At 39.8% G+C, this 18,477-nt stretch overlaps 1 protein-coding gene and 1 pseudogene across 3 annotated transcripts in view; one reads left to right on the forward strand and one right to left on the reverse strand.

Annotated features, from left to right (window-relative positions):
- USP6NL (USP6 N-terminal like) overlaps nt 1-18,477 on the reverse strand; it is a 177,709-nt gene that overhangs the window by 49,577 nt on the left and 109,655 nt on the right. For all 3 annotated transcript variants that reach the window (XM_005862286.2, XM_005862284.2, XM_005862285.2), the window contains 2 exons: nt 16,308-16,347; nt 5,206-5,286 (listed from right to left, as the gene is read on the reverse strand). In XM_005862286.2, the coding sequence (XP_005862348.1) occupies nt 5,206-5,286; nt 16,308-16,347 (121 nt within the window). The remainder of the gene's footprint in view (nt 1-5,205; nt 5,287-16,307; nt 16,348-18,477) is intronic.
- Nucleotides 9,777-14,747, forward strand: LOC106725421 (annotated as a pseudogene).

Here is an 18,477-nt window from a genome sequence, read left to right on the forward strand (position 1 = left end):
AGTTGGGGCGCCGCCCCTTGTCATGCACAGCGCAGGGCGGATCGGGAGGTTGTGATGCCACCCCTAGTCACGCTCAGGGTATGGTCGATTGGGGGGTTGGGGCACCGCCCCCAGTCACGCACAGAGCAGGGTCGATGGGGAGGTTGAGGCGCCACCCCCTGTCACGCACAGAGCAGGGCCCATCAGGGGGGTTGGGGCTCCGTACCCTGTCACACACAGAGCAGGGTCGATCAGGGGTTTGGGGCGCTGCCCCCTGTCACACACAGAGCCGCAGGGCAATCAGGGGGTTTGGGCGCTGCCCCCTGTCACGCTGATCCCGGTGCCGGGAGGCCTCGTGGCTCCGCTGATCCCACCTGGCAGGGTCACAGATCCGGGTCCCAGACTGCAAACAGCCTTGCCTGCTGCCGCCTGCCTTCAGTATGCAAATTAGCCGCCATCTTGTTGCTTCAGGGTGGGGGTCCCCACTGGGGTGCCTGGCCAGTCTGGGTGAGGGGCTGAGGGCCGTTTTCAGGCTGGCGGGCGACTGAAGCTCCAAACCTCTCCTTTTTTTCTTTTTTTTTTTATTCTGGCATTTATTTACCTTCTATGCCTGTCACTGGAGCTGAGAGCCAGCTTTCTCTCTGAGGCTCGGCTGCTGAAAGCAGGTTTCTGGCCTTTGTTTTCTGTATTCGAAACAATGTTGCGACTCCAGCTCTGAGATCCCGGCTGACTGACAGGAGGTTTCTGGGGTTTTGTTTATCTTCTATAAATGTTACAATGTTTCCAACTGAAGCTCAGAGGCCGGCAAGGCAGGCGGGGAACGTTGGAGTCCTCTGTCACTGAAGGAAGCAAGCCTCCCTGTTCGCATCAGCTGCCTGGCTGCCGGCCGCCATCTTGGCTGACAGTTAATTTGCATATCTCCCTGATTAGCCAATGGGAAGGGTAGCGGTCGTACGCCAATTACCATGTTTCTCTTTTATTAGTGTAGATACTATATACTAGGCAAGAAAAGAAAGCCCTACAACTCTACAAATATTTTATTAGGCTGAATGTGAGATTAAAGCATAGGTACAATGCACCAAAATTTAAACACTTGAGCAATCTTTCCACAAAGACAAAAGGTAAAGTATAATTGTCAACTTTGGGCCAATCTGAGAGATTCAGCAAAATGTTAAACAAGAGCACAGGCATTGTAACTAATGTTCTACTTTGAACTGGTCCTCTTAAAAACATTGTGACTTCCAACATAATGCTAAAACACACAGATAATAAAATCAGCAAGGTACTCACTGCTGATGAAAATATAATAAGAGTCTAAACTTTAAATAAGAATACTTAAGATGCTAAAAAAAAAAAGTGACATGGGCATTGTGATATACCCCAGGACAAAAAGATTTCCATGGTTAAATAAGTTTCGTACAATTTAAGTTCCCTCTTAAAAATTCCCACAACATGTTATAGTTTTAAAGACTCTCAAAAGTCCTGTAGTAAAGAAACACTGTTTAACTATGTTTCGCTCTGATTTTCTCTACTTTATTTAGCTATAGAGCCTTTTTTCATGCACTAATAAGTAACACTTACTGACTCTGTACTAAGGGTGCTTTATAGGAATTAACATTTAATCCTCAAAACAACTCAGAGATAAATTCTTATTATTATCTCCATTTTGCAGATGAGCAAACTAAGTCAGAAAAAGGTAAAATATCTTCCCCCAGGTCACACAGCTAGTAAAGTGGTGGAGCTGGGATTTGAACCCAGGATGGCCTGGCTTCAGAGTCTATTACTAACCATTAGGCAATACTGTTTCTATGTAATATTCATTAGAATCTAAGAGACTGATTTCTTTCCCTGGAATTCTTATTAACAAATGCTGACATACAATTTGTATCTATGCAAATAAATAAATAAATAAATAACGCAGAAAAAAAAGTGTGAGGAAATAGAAATCCTAATAGTTAATTCAGTTGTATTTTCCTGTAAGAGTATGAAGATTTCTTTTTTTGTCCAAACTCCCTTCAAAAAACTAACATCAGTAACGAATATTTGCTGAATACTTACACTCTGCAAGGTGTGTACTAAGTGCTATATGTGCATTAATTGCTCGCTTTTCATCTCTTTGCAATGGGCATGATTATCTCCATTTTACTATGAGGAAATCAATGCAAATGTTAGCTGTTCTCAAAGCACGGTCCATGAGGTCAAAGCTGTTCTCCTAATAATACTAAAATGTCAGTTGCCTTTTTCACTATACTGCCTTTTGCACAGTAGCAGAAAAGCAATGGTCATAAAACTACTGGCACCTTCACACAAATGGCGCAGTAGCAGCACTACGCTAGTGGTCACTATATTCTCCACTCACAGTTTTTAACACAAGTCTGTTTTACTTTACATGAAGCTGTAGAAATTATTAATTTCATGAAATCTCAACTCTTGAATACATATCTTATTAATATTCTGAGCGATGGCATGGGAGGTACACATTGAGAACTTTTCTGCACATCCAAGTAGTACAATGATGGCCTCAAGAAAAAGCACTTACAAAATTGTTTGAATCATGACCTGATTCAACTGCTTTTTTCATGAATTATCTTATTACTTGAAAAAAACTACTGAGTAATCCAACTATAGTTATTCAGATTTGGGTATTTAACATTTTCTCAAAAATAAATGAAGCCTGCCCTAACTGGTTTGGCTCAGTAGGTAGAGTGTCGGCCTGTGGACTGAAAGGTCCCAGGTTCGATTCTGGTCAAGGGCATGTACCTTGGTTGCGGACACATCCCCAGTGGGAGGTGTGCAGGAGGCAGCTGATCGATGTTTATCTCATCGATGTTTCTAACTCTCTATCCCTCTCCCTTCCTCTCTGTAAAAAATCAATAAAATATATTTTTAAAAAATAATAATAATAAAAAATAAATGAAGCCTATCACTTTAAGGAAAATATCTGATAGTATTTGGTACCACTGATAGCATTTGACCTTTCAAGCAAAATTAGAATTTTAGAAAATTTCCACCCCATAAACTTCACAATTCACTAATATTTAAAAACTTCCAGGTTGGTGGTGATATTAATAGATGTGTATTTTTTTTTAATTGGTTTAAAACTGAGCACAAACTCAATGCAGGGCAAAAAGATTAAAGGGGACGTTTGCTAGAAGCTTCTAGAAAGAGACTGTTCCTGTTTCAGGAAAGAGGTCAGAAGCCAGTCCTCTCTGAGCAGTGGGACATGTGGATATGAAGCCTGAAACTACTGCAATAATTGTGATCCCAAAGGGAAGCCAACCTCATGGTGAAGCTGACACTGCCGAAGGCAGAAGAGAAGTGGAAAGAAATTAAGTCACGGGCAATGTAACTGAGCAGCTGGATTAAATCACTCCTGAAACCCAGCCTACTTCTGAACTACCCAACACATCCTCTTAACTGTGAAAACAATCTGAATTGGGCACTCTGTTAAAACACAAAGAATCCTATTTTGTATTGCATGTAATCTATACTAATAAAAGGGTAATAAGTTAATTAGAGCGGACATCTTCCGAATGTCCATCTGGACAAAGCCACAGTGGCTGTGAGGGCCTAGGACCGGGCCGGTCCAGCACCGAGGCCCCTTTTGCATAGGCAGCAAGAAGGCGGCACCGCGCCCCCTTCTGCAAAGGTGGTGCAAGACAGGCCGCAGTGCTGCCTGGTCCAGGCTCCCCACCTCCGCAGAGGCTGGACAGGGTGCAACCTGCTCTGCATCAACCTCCCACAGCCCCTCCCCGAGCTGGCCTGGCCCCAGATCGCCCCCTACCCACCAGTGGGCAGGGGGCGCTGCCAGCGCTAAGAAGCAAGGGCCGAGGGCCGGCAGCTGCAGTGGCCGGCAGTGGCAGCAGCAGGGTGATGGGGGCAGTGCCTGAGGGCTCCTGAACCGTGAGAGGGGGCAGGCCGGGTTGAAGGACTCGCCCCCCCAGTGCACAAATTTTCGTGCACCGGGCCTCTAGTATTATTATATTCCAATCGTTTTTCTTGAATAATTGGTGTTTATTGCATGTAACATTATATTTAAAATCGTTTTTCTTGAGAAATTAAGGTTTATTGCATGTGACATTATTATATTTAAGATCGTCTTTCTTGAAATATTAAAAAATAAATAAAAATAAGTGAGTTATAGGAGATACACACATATATAATATATATGATAGACGTACATATATATCATACGTACATATGCATATATACTAATTCATGATAATTCGTATGTTTGAAAATATTTTTTTTCATTTTGTGATCTGTCTTGTAACTTTATGTTATTATTAAATGTTGAGGTCCAGCCCCAGCAGGTCCAGGGGTTCCCAAAGGTGTGGAGGGAGACAGCGTTCAGTTGATCAGCAGCCTAGCCAGGATCTCTAGCCAGGATCTCCAGCTAAGTTCTGCCTTTTATTGTCTTGTTACATCTGTATTTATACCAGTTGATTTTAATCCTGTCAATTTCTATTCCAAAGGTTAGGGCGTTTCTTATCTCCATTCCAGGGAGTAAAGATTATGTAGCTTAAGGGTGATTGTTCTTAGTAAAAGTGATTAACTACCCGCCTGGCATTTAGTTAAGGGGTTTTATTCCCTCCCTAACTTCAGGGAAAAATCCCTACCTGGGGAAACAACCTTTCTCGGAGAGGTGACCTTGGTTAAAACACATAGCGCCAAGAAGGTGAGCAAACATATTAAGAACAGTATGCCATATATGCCAGGTCCCTTGAAACATATGCTGTGCAGATGTTTCTTCCCTGCAGCGACCGTGTCAAGCAGCAAGGATGGACTGGCTTCCGGCAATTAAACAGAAACTTAAAATGAAAAAAAAAAAAAAAGAATCCTATTTTGAGGCATTCCACTAAATTCAATTAAACTAAAAAAGTTTTTTAGAATATGAATGTAGCCCTAACTGGTTTGGCCCAGTGGATAGAGCGTCAGCCTGGGGACTCAAGGGTCCCAGGTTTGATTCTGGTCAAGGGCATGTACCTTGGTTGTGGGCACATCCCCGGTAGGGGGTGTGCAGGAGGCAGCTGGTCGATGTTTCTCTCTCATCAATGTTTCTAACTCTCTATCCCTCTCCCTCTCTGTAAAAAGTCAATAAAATATATATATATTTTTAAAAAGAATATGAATGCAATAGTCTTATAAATAAATAGAAACTTTTACTGGGAAAATCCACATTGAACTTGTATAGTTTCACCAAGAAATAACATTATTTTTAATTACCTTTTCAGTGTTCTTGTATTTTTCCCATCCTTTTAGCATTTTCAACCACTTAGCAGTTCTTTCAATTTCCAGGTGCTTTTGCTAAAACAAAATTGAAATTTATTGTTACTATTTGTTCAAGGCTTCTTTACTTACAAATTTCAAAACAATGTCTAAGAAAATGCTGCTAAAAAAGAACTGCTGAAAGAGTTATGCTATATTAAATAGCAAGTATTCTATTATTAAGTTGTATTAATAATTTCACAGTTGTACCAATGGAATTCCATAGCGAAAATTAAAGCTACACAGGAGGTACTTCACTGGGATAGGTAAAGAGAAGGGAATTATTGAAATTTTCCAACATACTCTATTATACAAATTTAAACCAAAAGGAAATTTAAAAATATTTTGAACTATCTTTTAACAACAAAAACAAAACTTCAAAATCTCATTTTCTTCCCTTTCCCCACCCCACACATTTTACTGAGTTCTAGCTTTGTAATATTTTCAGTGACAGAATTGCTTTTTTAAGGAATTGGATATTTATTCATTCATGGTGTGATTAATATTTAATTATCACTATGGTACTGAAAAATTATACAAAAGTAAGTACCACTTGCTACTGAAAAATAAAGTTCGCCATTTGCTCAGGGTGACTGATATGGAAACATGCTGTGACAGGTGCTGTTACACAGTGTCCCGAAGGGTAAGAGTAAGGTCATGGTGGAGGGAGAGGTCAAACCCGCCCCATGGATGGCAGAAGATGAGCCTTTCATAAGGTATGGAAGGATTATCAGGATTTTCATCAAGTTCAATGTGAGGAAGAATACTCTAAGAAGCATGAGTGGATGGAGTTCTGGGATAATCAGCATTAGATGAGGCTGAATGGAAACATAGTCTTGTAGGTCACACTAAATAGGGACCTGGAGCAAAGCTGGGGAATGGGGAAGGTGGCACAGAAAGTGCTTCTTCCTCACGTCTTTGCCAGGAGAGGGATATTGTTTTCCTAAGGAACTGGGCCTGCTGTCCAATCTCCTACTCGCTCCTAAGGTGGTAGAGTGACTATGTGGTTAGTAAATTTAGAAAAAGAACTGGGCGTACAGCCCTCAGTCCCTATTCTTATAAGCCAACAACTCTCAGAAAGCATATTTGTTCTCCAATCTTCCAGGCAAGAAAAAACACCCTCCTAAGCCAAGAAGTCTGTGGTGACCTTAGCCTATGACCAGGTGAACAAGTCTGCCTCCTTTTAGGGGTCAGTACCAGGACGCCTGCACACCTAACCCACGCTCTTCCCTGGGAAAGTTGCTGGGATGTTTGCTGTTTCCCCACTGCCCAGATCAATGCTAGGCACAGGGTAGGCACTTAATTATTCCATTTTCATGAGAGCAACACCCAGCATAATTTTCTCTTATAAGTTAGCTGAGATTCTGCTATTTTGTTCATTTTTCTCAATCCCTACATTTTCTTTTTTGCAGGCCTCTGTAAGTATAATAAGCATAAGAATAAAAAGCAATGGAAATGAAAGATTCACAGGAAAGAAAATTATTCTAAGGATACATTTTGATGCTCAAAACGTATGCTTACTACAACACTATGAGGTAAACATAGCCATGCCCATTGTACAGATAAGGAAACAGAAGCACAAAAGGGTTAAGTTACTGTCCAAATTCCCCCATCTAGTAAGTTCAAGTTTGAAGGGGGTTTGAGTTTGGACAGTCTGGCTGCAGGACCTGCACTTTTAGCTCCACATCTATTTCTTGCTTCCAACATGGCCCTGCTCTAGCTCAGGCAATGGCACTCCTGGATGAAGGCAATAGCTCCTACTGACTGTCTATATTCCAGCCTCAAACGGGCAGGTGGCACATGCCCACCATCAATATTTTCAGACTTAAAATGGGCATAAAATCCCAAAGAAGAACAGTGCACCATATACTTAATATATGCTTCACCAAAATCCACCCTGAATTTAGAAAAAGAGTCTCACCAATAAGAATATTTTCTAGAATTTTACTTTTAGGCATATTATTAAAACTCTTTAATTACTTCTTAACTCTTTATAAAAATTTTGATGGGTTTTTCATAATAAAAGATGATCACTTGTGAGCAAAATGTATTGTTATAAATTCCATTTTTCAAAAGACTAAGCATATCCTTCATTATATTATTAGTGATAAAATGTTGCAGATGGTTCTAGAAATATGTTTAATTTTAAAACTCAGTGGGGCACTGAAATCTAATTAATGTTTCTGCTCAATGTGACTTTAGAGAAGGCGAAGCTATGAAAAATTAAGATTGATCTAAGCTGCCATTTGGGGTTTTTTTGCACTTCCTTTCCTGACTTATTCAAAGCATGTCTTCTTCTCCACCAACAGGAAAGCACCACATAATTCAAGCCAACCCAAGAGTATAATAACACACTTTGCCAGGAACAACCCTGCTGAGATCTAGCCTGTCTCTTGCTATCTTTCATTTTTATGACTATGAATTATCAATTAATCACTTTAAGAAGTACTCTTTTTGTAATGGCACTCTTTGGTATTCTAATGATATATATATAATTTTAAATGCTATAAATTCTCACATGCAAAGACAACACACACACACACACACACACACACACACACACGACTTTTAAGAATCATGAAGCATGATTTTCTTTCCCCTGCAGCAAAAAACAAAAATAATACACCTTGAAAAAAGCTCCCACGCTATAGGATTTTTAAAATTATATATCAGTAGTTGAATCTGGTTTAAATGTTAAGTCCATGATACCGTCAGTTCAGCTATACCAGACTTGAATGCATGTGAATGTCTTTCCCTGACCCCAACTCATGAATCTATAATTTATGGATAAAATATACTTTATCACCAAACATGCTACAGCTGACTATTCCAGAATTAATTGAAAACCATGTGACAAATGTGAACTCAAGTGCTCTAGAAAAACAGGCTGAGGAACAGCATCTTGCCATGAACTAGATTAACACCAACACAAACTAGAACATAACAGCAAGCTAAAATTTCAACCTACAAGTTCAGCAAATACTTGAAATTCAACATATCCAAAACCATTTCCTTCACCATGCTATAACTCTCCTCTTTCCTATCATAAATTAACAGCATCACTACTCACTAAGTCAAACAAACTAGAACCTTAAGTTGTTCTCAATCTTCATTTTACCTTCCTTCCCACATCCAAACTACACTCTGCTGGTCCCATCCATGTCTCATGTTTCCATCTTGTCCTCTGCCCTAATTCAGGTGATCCCAATTCCTAGATGAAAGCATTAACTCCTTACCCGTAACCCTGATGGTCTTCAAAAAAGCCTCTACACTGCCACCACAATTTTTAAAACCTGTCCCAGTTTAAAATCCATCATTGGCTACCCATTAATCATCTACAAAAATGTTCCACATGGATGGGTCTTCACAATATGGCCCCAACTCACCTTCTTGCTACTTTTATGATTTGGCATCTTGAACTATTTGTCATTAACACATAATGATATTAATTGGATAATCTGTTCCTTAACAGCTCTTCTCAGTGGTCTTACCATACACTGATAATCCCTGTCTGAATCAATTCTGATTCTGATAGTGGTAAATGATGTTTGTTTGTTTTTTCTAATTCTATGATTCCTTCTATATGACTAACTGACATTTTTTTATTAAAGAGGATTTCCTTCCTAGCTCCTCCATATTTTTTAATATCACTATGATTCAAAGGGCTATTTTACCAATGTATTGTAATCTACTATCATTATTCTTTTTGAAGTTCAGATTGTCCCAAATTTAGCTGACCCCTCTTATTTGGAGATTTCTCCCTTCAAGTGGATCCTTTAGACATACCCTATCTGGCACAAAATAATTCAGGCTCACTTTATACGCTTTCTACCTAGACTTTCAACAGCTATTTCTTTAAGAAACAGTGGTTCTTTTTAATGGGAAATGATACTCAAAAATTAAGACCTGGGTACTAGACATGCTCATCACTGCAATTTTTAAAATCATATAGGAGACCTGGGTATAAGAAACTTCTACTCCCCTAAGGATATGACAACATGTATCAAAAGGAAAATTATGCCGAGGTCTTAGTCTCCATCCTACGTTCTCTATATCTTTCCATTAATTCCACTGACTACAAAAATGGTACATTGTTGTATACTCCCACCCCCCAAGGGTTGTTAGCAGCAAAGGACTAAACTTACATTTGAAGTGTACATTCAATTATCTTAAATTGCCGTCCCCTATGAGTCACAACTGCCCCTCTCCTATTTGCGCAAGGAGGGTATAAAGACTAAAACTGGACCAGCATCTTGTTTGTTACCTCTCAACCTCTATATATTTTTAACCATATGCAGGACCAGTAAGCACTTAACAACTGCTGATCACCCACATAAGTATTAGCTTCCCTTCTATCTGGTCCAAGGCTCCTCCCACTATTAACATGATTAATAATCCAGATAGTAAAGGCTAAACATACACAGAATGCATGAATGGATATTAAATAGCCTTCTCTTCTAGAATAAGAAATCTTAGGACTTTAATGAAATTTATGTCTTCAGATATTTTTTTGTCTCTCCTGCATTAGGATGGCTGACAGGATCAAGTTGAACAGAGACACGAACACCTACACCTCACCAGCAGAGGTCAGGAGAGGACAAGAAGAAGGAAAGCTGTGTGTTTTGACAGAATAACATTGAGAAATCTATCAGTCATGTATTTTAAGATTTCAAACCACATAAAATTAAAATATAGTTTCAAAAGATATGAATAGATTCCCATATTTTGTAAGCCATGCAAAATATTGCACTACATAAAGGAATAGATGAATCCACAAAGATGCATAGTTTTACATATCCTTTCTCCTTATTAAAAACATCAATAAGCTCAAAGAAACAATGTAACTCATTATTAATATTGTTCTCTGTAGAATAAACACAATAAGTGTGTTTGTTTATTTGTTTAATTGCCTATTTGAAGGAATCCAAAGCACTTTGTAAATATCAACACTAATCCTTGTATGGGGGGGCTATCCTTATCTTATACAAAATATCCTTATTTTAAACAGAGAACTGCCTTCCGTAAAATACTGTATTGGCAAACTTGAAATTAAAGCCATGATTACTTGACTATGTGTTAGTGTAAGAGCTTCCCAAGAGACAATAAGTGTTTGCTTTAAGTGTATGCTTTCTAGTGATTAATAAACACCTTACTAGTAGATGTCAGCAAGGCTATCATTTCCATTGATTTTATTCAACAAAGTCATACATGTAAAATTTTCTTTTAGTTTCTTCGAAATGGCAGAGCTTGGCCATCAGGACTGGGCAGTTACTGAAGAATATATAAACTGAAGTTAGAACAGAAAAATTGGAGGAAATCCTGATAAACTAAAAAGTCTGTAGCCTTATATTGCTCTGCCCATGTCTAAAGTTCCCCCAAAATGGTAAAAGGCAGGTCATGCAATATGAGAGCAGTTTATATATGAAAGGCACAATGGAATCTCAATCAGCAGTCTCAGAATTCTGCCCCTCTCTCAATATAAGACTGACAAACGAATATAAAATTACATCTTTGTTAAATTATTAAGGAGTGCATAGGTCATTTTTTGGTGATTTCCTATTATATTAAACTCTTGAAATTAAACAACCAATTAATTACAACCTTGACTGCATTGTGCAGGCAAATATATTTTAAAAGGGACTCCTACAATGTCAACACTAAAAAAATTTTAATTTAAAAGTAATATTTTTTTAAAGCCCACCTAAAGTATGCATCCTCTAAAATACAGCTTTTGTCTTATATTTCTTCTTTTTTTTACTGTCACATTTCTGAAATCTAAATCACTGGATCCAAGACTTTTGGACTTTCTGGACCAGAAAATTATTTTTAAAAGGAGAGGGGGTAGGCATTGCAGAGAGAAGTCAATATTGAGTTGCCAGGTTTCTCTTTTGCAAAATACAGGTATATTTTGTTACAAGATACCTTCCAACTCTTCTCTCCATGATTTCTCACACAAAGGGTATTTAACATTCGAAGGGACAATCTTGGCAGTCTTTAAATCAACATATTTAGTTGTAAAGCAGTTTTACCATTCATCTGGTCATTCACTCAGCCACTACTTACTGCAACACATACTAACATACTATGTGCACTACTCTAGGTTCTGGGGATACAGCAATGAACAAAGAGGTTAAAAAAAAAAAACACCTCATATTACATCCTAGTGAGGAAACTTATAAATAAAAAAAAGTAAAATATTTATTTTGAAATAATAAGTGCTAAAGAGAAAAATAAAGGAGAGAAGAGAATAATTAGTATTGTGGGGGACAGTTCCCAATTTTAGAAATAATGGCCAGGGAAGGAATTTTTCTGAAGGTGACATTTGAGACCTAAAGTAATGAGGGACCGAGACTTGTCACTATCAGGGGGAAGAGCATCCTGAGAAAGGAAGCAGCCAGTGCAGAAGGCCTGATAGAAGGAATGTGTTGGGCATGCTCAGGAAGCACTAAGGAGGCCAGTGAGTGAACAAGGGAAGGCAGTAGGAAATGAGAGACTTCACACAAACCAGGGCATACAGGGCTTTGCAGGCCATTATAATGACTGTCCCTCTTCCTGTGTTTCAATTAGAGAATGACATGATCCTACTTATTTTAACAGGCTCATTCTGGCTTTCTGGTGAACAGGTAGACTCTGCGGGGGGAAGGGGAAAGGTGGCAGAAGTAGGAAGTTAGAAGCTCCAGAAGAGATGCTGCAGTGGACCAGGGGGCAGAAGTGGAGCTGGTGATCAGATTCTGAATACATTTTGAAGGCTAAGAGATGAAAAGAGAGGTAAGAAAAAGCCAAAGCTAACTCAGAAATTTTTACACTGAACAACTAGAAGAATGGAGTTCCCATTTACTGAGATAGAGTTTATTAATAGAAAGACTTTGAAGAGAATAACAGAAACCCCAGTTTGAACATTTATCAGATACCTAAATGTATATAGTCAGTCAGACATCTAAGTCTAGACCAGCCGTGGGCAAACTACGGCCCGCGGGCCGGATCCGGCCCGTTTGAAATGAATAAAACTAAAAACAAAAAAGACCGTACCCTTTTATGTAATGATGTTTACTTTGAATTTATATTAGTTCACACAAACACTCCATCCATGCTTTTGTTCCGGCCCTCCGGTCCAGTTTAAGAACCCATTGTGGCCCTCGAGTCAAAAAGTTTGCCCACCCCTGGTCTAGACACTGAAATGTATATACAAAAATATACAAGTCTGGAATTGAGGGAGCCAATCATCAACATACCGTTGGCATTTAAAACCAAAAGCTAGATGAGATTACCATAGAAGAAACACAGATAGGAAAAAGAAGTTCAAGGCTGAGCCAGGAGGCACCCTGAAGTATAGATCAAGGAGGAGAGGAAAAGCAAGCAGAGCAAATTGAGAAAGAGCAGTCAGTGAGGAAAGAAGAATATGTGAGTTCTGAAGTCTAAGCAAAGAGAGTACATCAGAATAGATAGTAACCAACCATGTCAAATGCTGCAGCTAGGTCAAGAGGAAGTCTAGGGATTGACTAATGGATGTAACAGTATAGAGGTAATTAGAGACCCTGATCATAGCAATGGGGTGGGGGTGGGAATTAAAATCTAATTGGAATGGGTACAAGGAAGAACTGCAGGAAAGGAAGAATATAGAAACCACTTTCAAGAGTAAGGGCAACAGAAAATGCTGTAGGAATCAGAGCAGTAGCGGAGGAGGAAATAGGGTCAAAAGAAGATTGGTGTTTTTGTGGGTTTATTTTTTAATGGCAGTAATAATAGATTTTACTCTAATGGAAACAATTAAGCAGGAAAAGAAAGAATTCAGGAGCGAGAGGGAAGAATACCTGGAATGATGTTCCTGAATGAACAACATATACATGCACAGCAACTAGAGCTTTAGGCACAAATGATGACAGGCGGGTAGGTGTGGTTGTGGAAGCCCAGGGAAGTTCTCTTTTGATTGCTTCTGTTTGCTTATCAGAAATAAGCAGCAAGGCCATTAGCTGAGAGAGGACGGAAGAGTACTGGAGGTCTGAGGGGGGGAAGAGAAGGCTCCAATAGTTGAAATGAGAGCAGACATTCATTCACTAGGGAGGAACAACGTGACTTCCAGGCAGTGCTAATGCTCCAGCTGAGGTTTGTGATCATAAACGTAAAGTAAAACCAGTCAGCACAGCTGTCTTTCCCTAATTGCACTTTGTCATGCAGGTGCAGGCACTGCAGCAGCAGAAAGTTGGTTTTAACTAAGGCTGTCGTTTAGCCCAGAAGAAGCAAGAGAGGGGAGGGAGGTTAAGGTTTATGCAAGTGACTACAGAATTGAGCTGGGAAGAGAGGGAAATGAAGACATGAGTATAGCAAGGGGCAATGAAGCAGTGCTGGTATCACTGGGGTAAAAGGATTAGTGTAATCTGGGCACTAGGCGAGAGGAAAGGGCAGAGAGTGGAAACAAATCCTTAGAGGCAGAATTTAGAAATTGCTCACTGTTATTCATCACTTCCTTCTCATTCATTCCTTAGCCACAGATCTGCTTTCCCCACCACCAGCCATTTCATTTCACTAATACTATGCTACCGAAAGCCACCAATAATCAATCAATCTCTCACATATTGCCTCACTTGACCTTCCTCTAGTCACTGGGCAGACAGTGAGCATCTCAAAGGCAGAAACTATGTCTTTTTGATCCAAATATTCTAGGCAATACCTAGTCCAGTGCTCTGCAAGAATGTAGCTATTAAAAAAAAAAAATTCCTGCTCTTCCCCAAAGCGGTCATAGGTGACTTCTGAAAATGGTTCGCTATTCACTAGACCCAGAAAACCCCACAAAATCAATCACACCAATCAAGAGGTTCAAATCTCCGCATTCACTTTAAGAACACTTGTGAAACTGCCCAGGCCATCAAGGGTATGCATATTCAAAAAGCCACCAAGTATCTGAAGAATGTCACTTTATTTATTTATTTATTTATTTATTCATTCATTCATTCATTCATTTATTTATTTATTTATTTGTACCCTTGACTGGAATTGAACCTGGGACCCTTCAGTTCGCAGGCCGACGCTCAATCCACTGAGCCAAACCGGTTAGGGCAAAACGTCACTTTAAAGAAGCAGTGTGTGCCATTCCGTCGTTACAATGGTGGAGTTAGTAGGTGTGCCCAGGCAAAACAGTAGGGCTGGACACAGGGTCGTTGGCCCAAAAAGAGTGCTGAATTTTTGCTGCACATGCTTAAAAATGCCGAGAGCAACGCTGAACTTAAGGGTTTAGATGGAGACTCTTTGGTCATTGAGCACATTAGGGTGAACAAAGCTCCCAAGATGTGGCGTAGAACCTACAGAGCTCATGGGCGGATTAACCCATGCGTGAGCTCTCCCTGCCACATTGAGATGATCCTTACTGAAAAAGAGCAGACTGTTCCTAAACCAGTAGAGGAGGCTGCACAGAAGAAAAAGATACCTCAGAAGAAACTGAAGACACAAAAACTTATGGCCCGGGAGTAAATTCAGCATAAAATAAATCTAAATAAAAGTAAAAGAAAAAATTCCTTTGCCAAAACATCAAGGTCTGATACTGAGAGAATCAGGAAGTCACAAGAGAATTCAACTGTATGCAGTACCTATAGGGAACTCTCTCTATATATATGTAAAATGGCAATTTTGTCTACATCTCAAAGTTAAGCTACAGTTTTTATTTTCAGAAATTTTTGATTTTAGAAGATTTCCTGAAATATTTTTTCAAATTCCAATTTTAATTTTACCTCAATTATATGAAACTCAGCCTCCTTCCTCATCAAACAAGGAACAAATAGGAACAAACCCAATCAGTAGCCTCCTTCTCATTCTACAATTCACTTTTTGGTAACACACACACACACACACACACACACACACACACACACACACACCAGAGAACGGAAGAGAGATTCTGACCAACTTTAAAACATTCAGTCCCTGGTCTCAGCTATGGAACCAGTTCCCTGTCCAAATATAATGAAGAAAGGGGAAACTCCCGAGCTACCAAAAAAAGTGACGGTTTACTATATCTAAGACTTCCCTAAGTCCTTAAAAAGCTAACATCTCTATTTGACTACAGCAAACTTTGTTGTTATTGGTGGGAAAGTTGTCCTGCATGAGACAGCCCTAACCGGTTTGGCTCAGTGGACAGAGTGTCGGCCTGGGATCTGAAGGGTCCCAGGTTCGATTCTGGTCAAGGGCATATGTCTGGGTTGTGGGCTCAACCCCACTGGGGGTGTGCAGGAGGCAGCCGATCAATGATTCTCTTTCATCATTGATGTTTCTATCTCTCTCTCCCTCTCCCTTCTCTGAAATCGATGTGTGTGTGTGTGTGTGTGTGTGTAATATATATATATATATTTTTTTTTTTTTTAAACAACAAAAAAACCTCATGGGACAGTGATGTTCCAAAGAGCTACTGTTTTAGAATAGTGCTCCCTCAGTCACAGAATACATGAGAATCCCTTGGGAAACTTTTTATAAATTACCTGCCAGCCTCCTGCCCAGAGTTTGACTTGACGAATGAGGTGGGTCCTAAGCAACTGTGTTCTCTAAAGGCTCTGCATTAGGAAGCACTCCTAGAGTGAGAACTACCTGTCTAGAATGCAAATCTTTTTTTTTTAAATATATTTTATTGATTTTTTACAGAGAGGAAGGAAGAGAGATAGAGAGTTAGAAACATCGATAAGAGAGAAACATCGATCATCCGCCTCCTGCACACTTCCCACTGGGGATGTGCCCGCAACCAAGGTACATGCCCTTGACCGGAATCGAACCCGGGACCTTTCAGTCCGCAGGCCGATGCTCTATCCACTGAGCCAAACCAGCCACGGCTAGAATGCAAATCTTTACTGTTGCCTTTCCTTTATTCAAATATCTATCAGAAGTCCCAGCAATCTCCTGAAATCATTTCACCATTAGTTTAATTACTTTTTTATAGTGATATACTTAGGGTCAAATTTTCACAATGACTGCCCCACTTCTATATAACATGGCATTCAGAATCAGGAAGGTGGTAGATTTTATTCCTCTGATAAACCCAATTCACCAGTAATGGTCAGTAAATGCAGAGCTGGCCTTACCCGTTCCACTGCTGCATTATGATATGGGAGCTCCTCCTCACTGCAGAGAAAAAAAAAACAGTACATGTCAAATAGTCGCAGCAAACTTTGAAAAAATTATAAACCAATAGGTACACATGATGTACAACAATCAATTGTGATTACAAACATTACATAGCTCCCATTCCACCTAATTCCTTATAAAACAAGTAGCTATCTGTAACCACAGTGCCCCTTATCTTCACATTTCTAGACCTGCACTGTCCAATAAAGTAATCGCTAGGCGCATGTGGCTATTTAATTTTAAATGTGAATTAAAATTAAATAAAATTAAAAATTCAATTACTCAGTTTCATGCTATAGTTCGCCAACCTTCATTCTCTGGCTCAAACCATGCCTATAATAAATGATTGCTTAAAAAATTAGTATAAGGAAATAAAACTGCCTCCAACAAATTTATGAATTAAAAAGCAAACTTCACCTTTTATTCAGTAAATAAGAAAATCTTCATTTGTGTAAATGTCAACTTTTAACATACAATAACAGATAAATTTCACTTTTCTGAAAGTAATTTTGTGATATCACCTCTAATATAAAATATTCTGGGACTCTTATATCACTGTAAGTAACATAAAAACAATTTGCTATCCATAAACAAAGTTATGTGCTTCAAGTTGCTATCTCGGTAGAATTTATGTTTTGGCAATCATATGTACACATTCTTGCCTCAGTTTCTCTTGAGATCACATAACACCACTTTGCAGAGTGCAATGCATTGGTATTCAAGAGTCCAGTATTTCAGAGTAGCAAAGAGTTTTGCTATCCTGATAACTAGAGTCCTTAGGTGAACCATTAAGTTACAGCCATGGAACTGACAAAAAGGTGTAATAGTTGAATAGAGAGATAGTCCAAACCCTCATTTCACAGATATGGAAACTAACATTTTCACTTAGTCACACTTAGCCTAATGTAGAGATGTTCAGCATTATCTAACCCAGTAAGTTCAAATTAAGATAAAACTTCTGGTTTAAAAGTGTACCTATCCATTCTTCATTTACTGATAGGAAAGGACTTGTTGACACCACTGGAATGTGCTTCCTAGGTAATTAGGTCAGCAGTGACACCTTGAATGGTATTTCTGGGGTAAGTGGACTGCCCTGGGCAAGACCAACCTTTTGTACAGCTGATTTGAGCTGATCCTGACAACTGTTTATTTGAACATTCCAAACTGCAAATGAAGTGCTACCTATGGCTGCCTATCACAGGAGAAGTTTTTTGAAGTTGCTGGGTGAACTTCTTTGGTATCCTCCTATTTACTAAACAAGACTGACAGACCTATTCTCAACCCTGAATCAGAACCATGTTTTGCACTTGTCTGTGGAATGATGCTGATCATCTGCTCAGGCTACCTGGCCTGTGTTGGGCAGGTCCTACAAAACTAACTGCTTTGTGAAATTCAAGATGAGACAGGACTTCGCATAGCACCCCACTCCACCTTAACCTCAAATCATGCTATTGAAACTCTGGGAGGAAGGAATGCCAGAATCTATCTATATAAAACCCTAATATGCAAATCGACCGAATAGCAGAACGATCTACGAACGACCGGTTGGCGGGGGGGTGGGGGGGTAGTGAGCAGGTGGTGCCAGGCCAGCCAAGGTGGGTGCCAGCAGGGGCACCCCGACTGCCCAGCCAGCCACCCCACAGACTGGCCCTGATTGCCGTCCAGGCCTAGGGACCCTACCGTATATATTGGGAACAGTCTCTTAGATTTAAAAATTAAAACCTGGCAAGGCTACTCTAACACTGAAAAAACAGAATGATGCAGCGATGACACGCATGGACTCTGGCTTGCACATTTTGTGGTCTGCCCTGATTCTGACACTTATAACTGTGTGACAAAGTCAATTACTTAACTTCTCTCTGCTTCAGTTTTTCCACCCATAAGATGGGGAAAATGGTACTACTGCCTCAGAAGGATCATGTTATGTACTACTTTTTATAATCAGGGCCAAAAAAAGGACCTGCCATAAAACAGCAAGATGCCTTTCACCTTTATGAAAAGTATGTTCACTAGTGAATGCAGTGTCCTGGATTGTGAGAGGGATGTCCGACTGACAGTTTAAGCCCGTAAACCAGCAGGTAAACATTCCCCGAGGGGTCCCAGATTGCAAGAGGGCGAGGCTGGGCT

This window comes from Myotis brandtii, unplaced genomic scaffold, assembly GCF_000412655.1.
Source record: "Myotis brandtii unplaced genomic scaffold, ASM41265v1 scaffold163, whole genome shotgun sequence".
Lineage (NCBI taxonomy): Eukaryota > Metazoa > Chordata > Mammalia > Chiroptera > Vespertilionidae > Myotis > Myotis brandtii.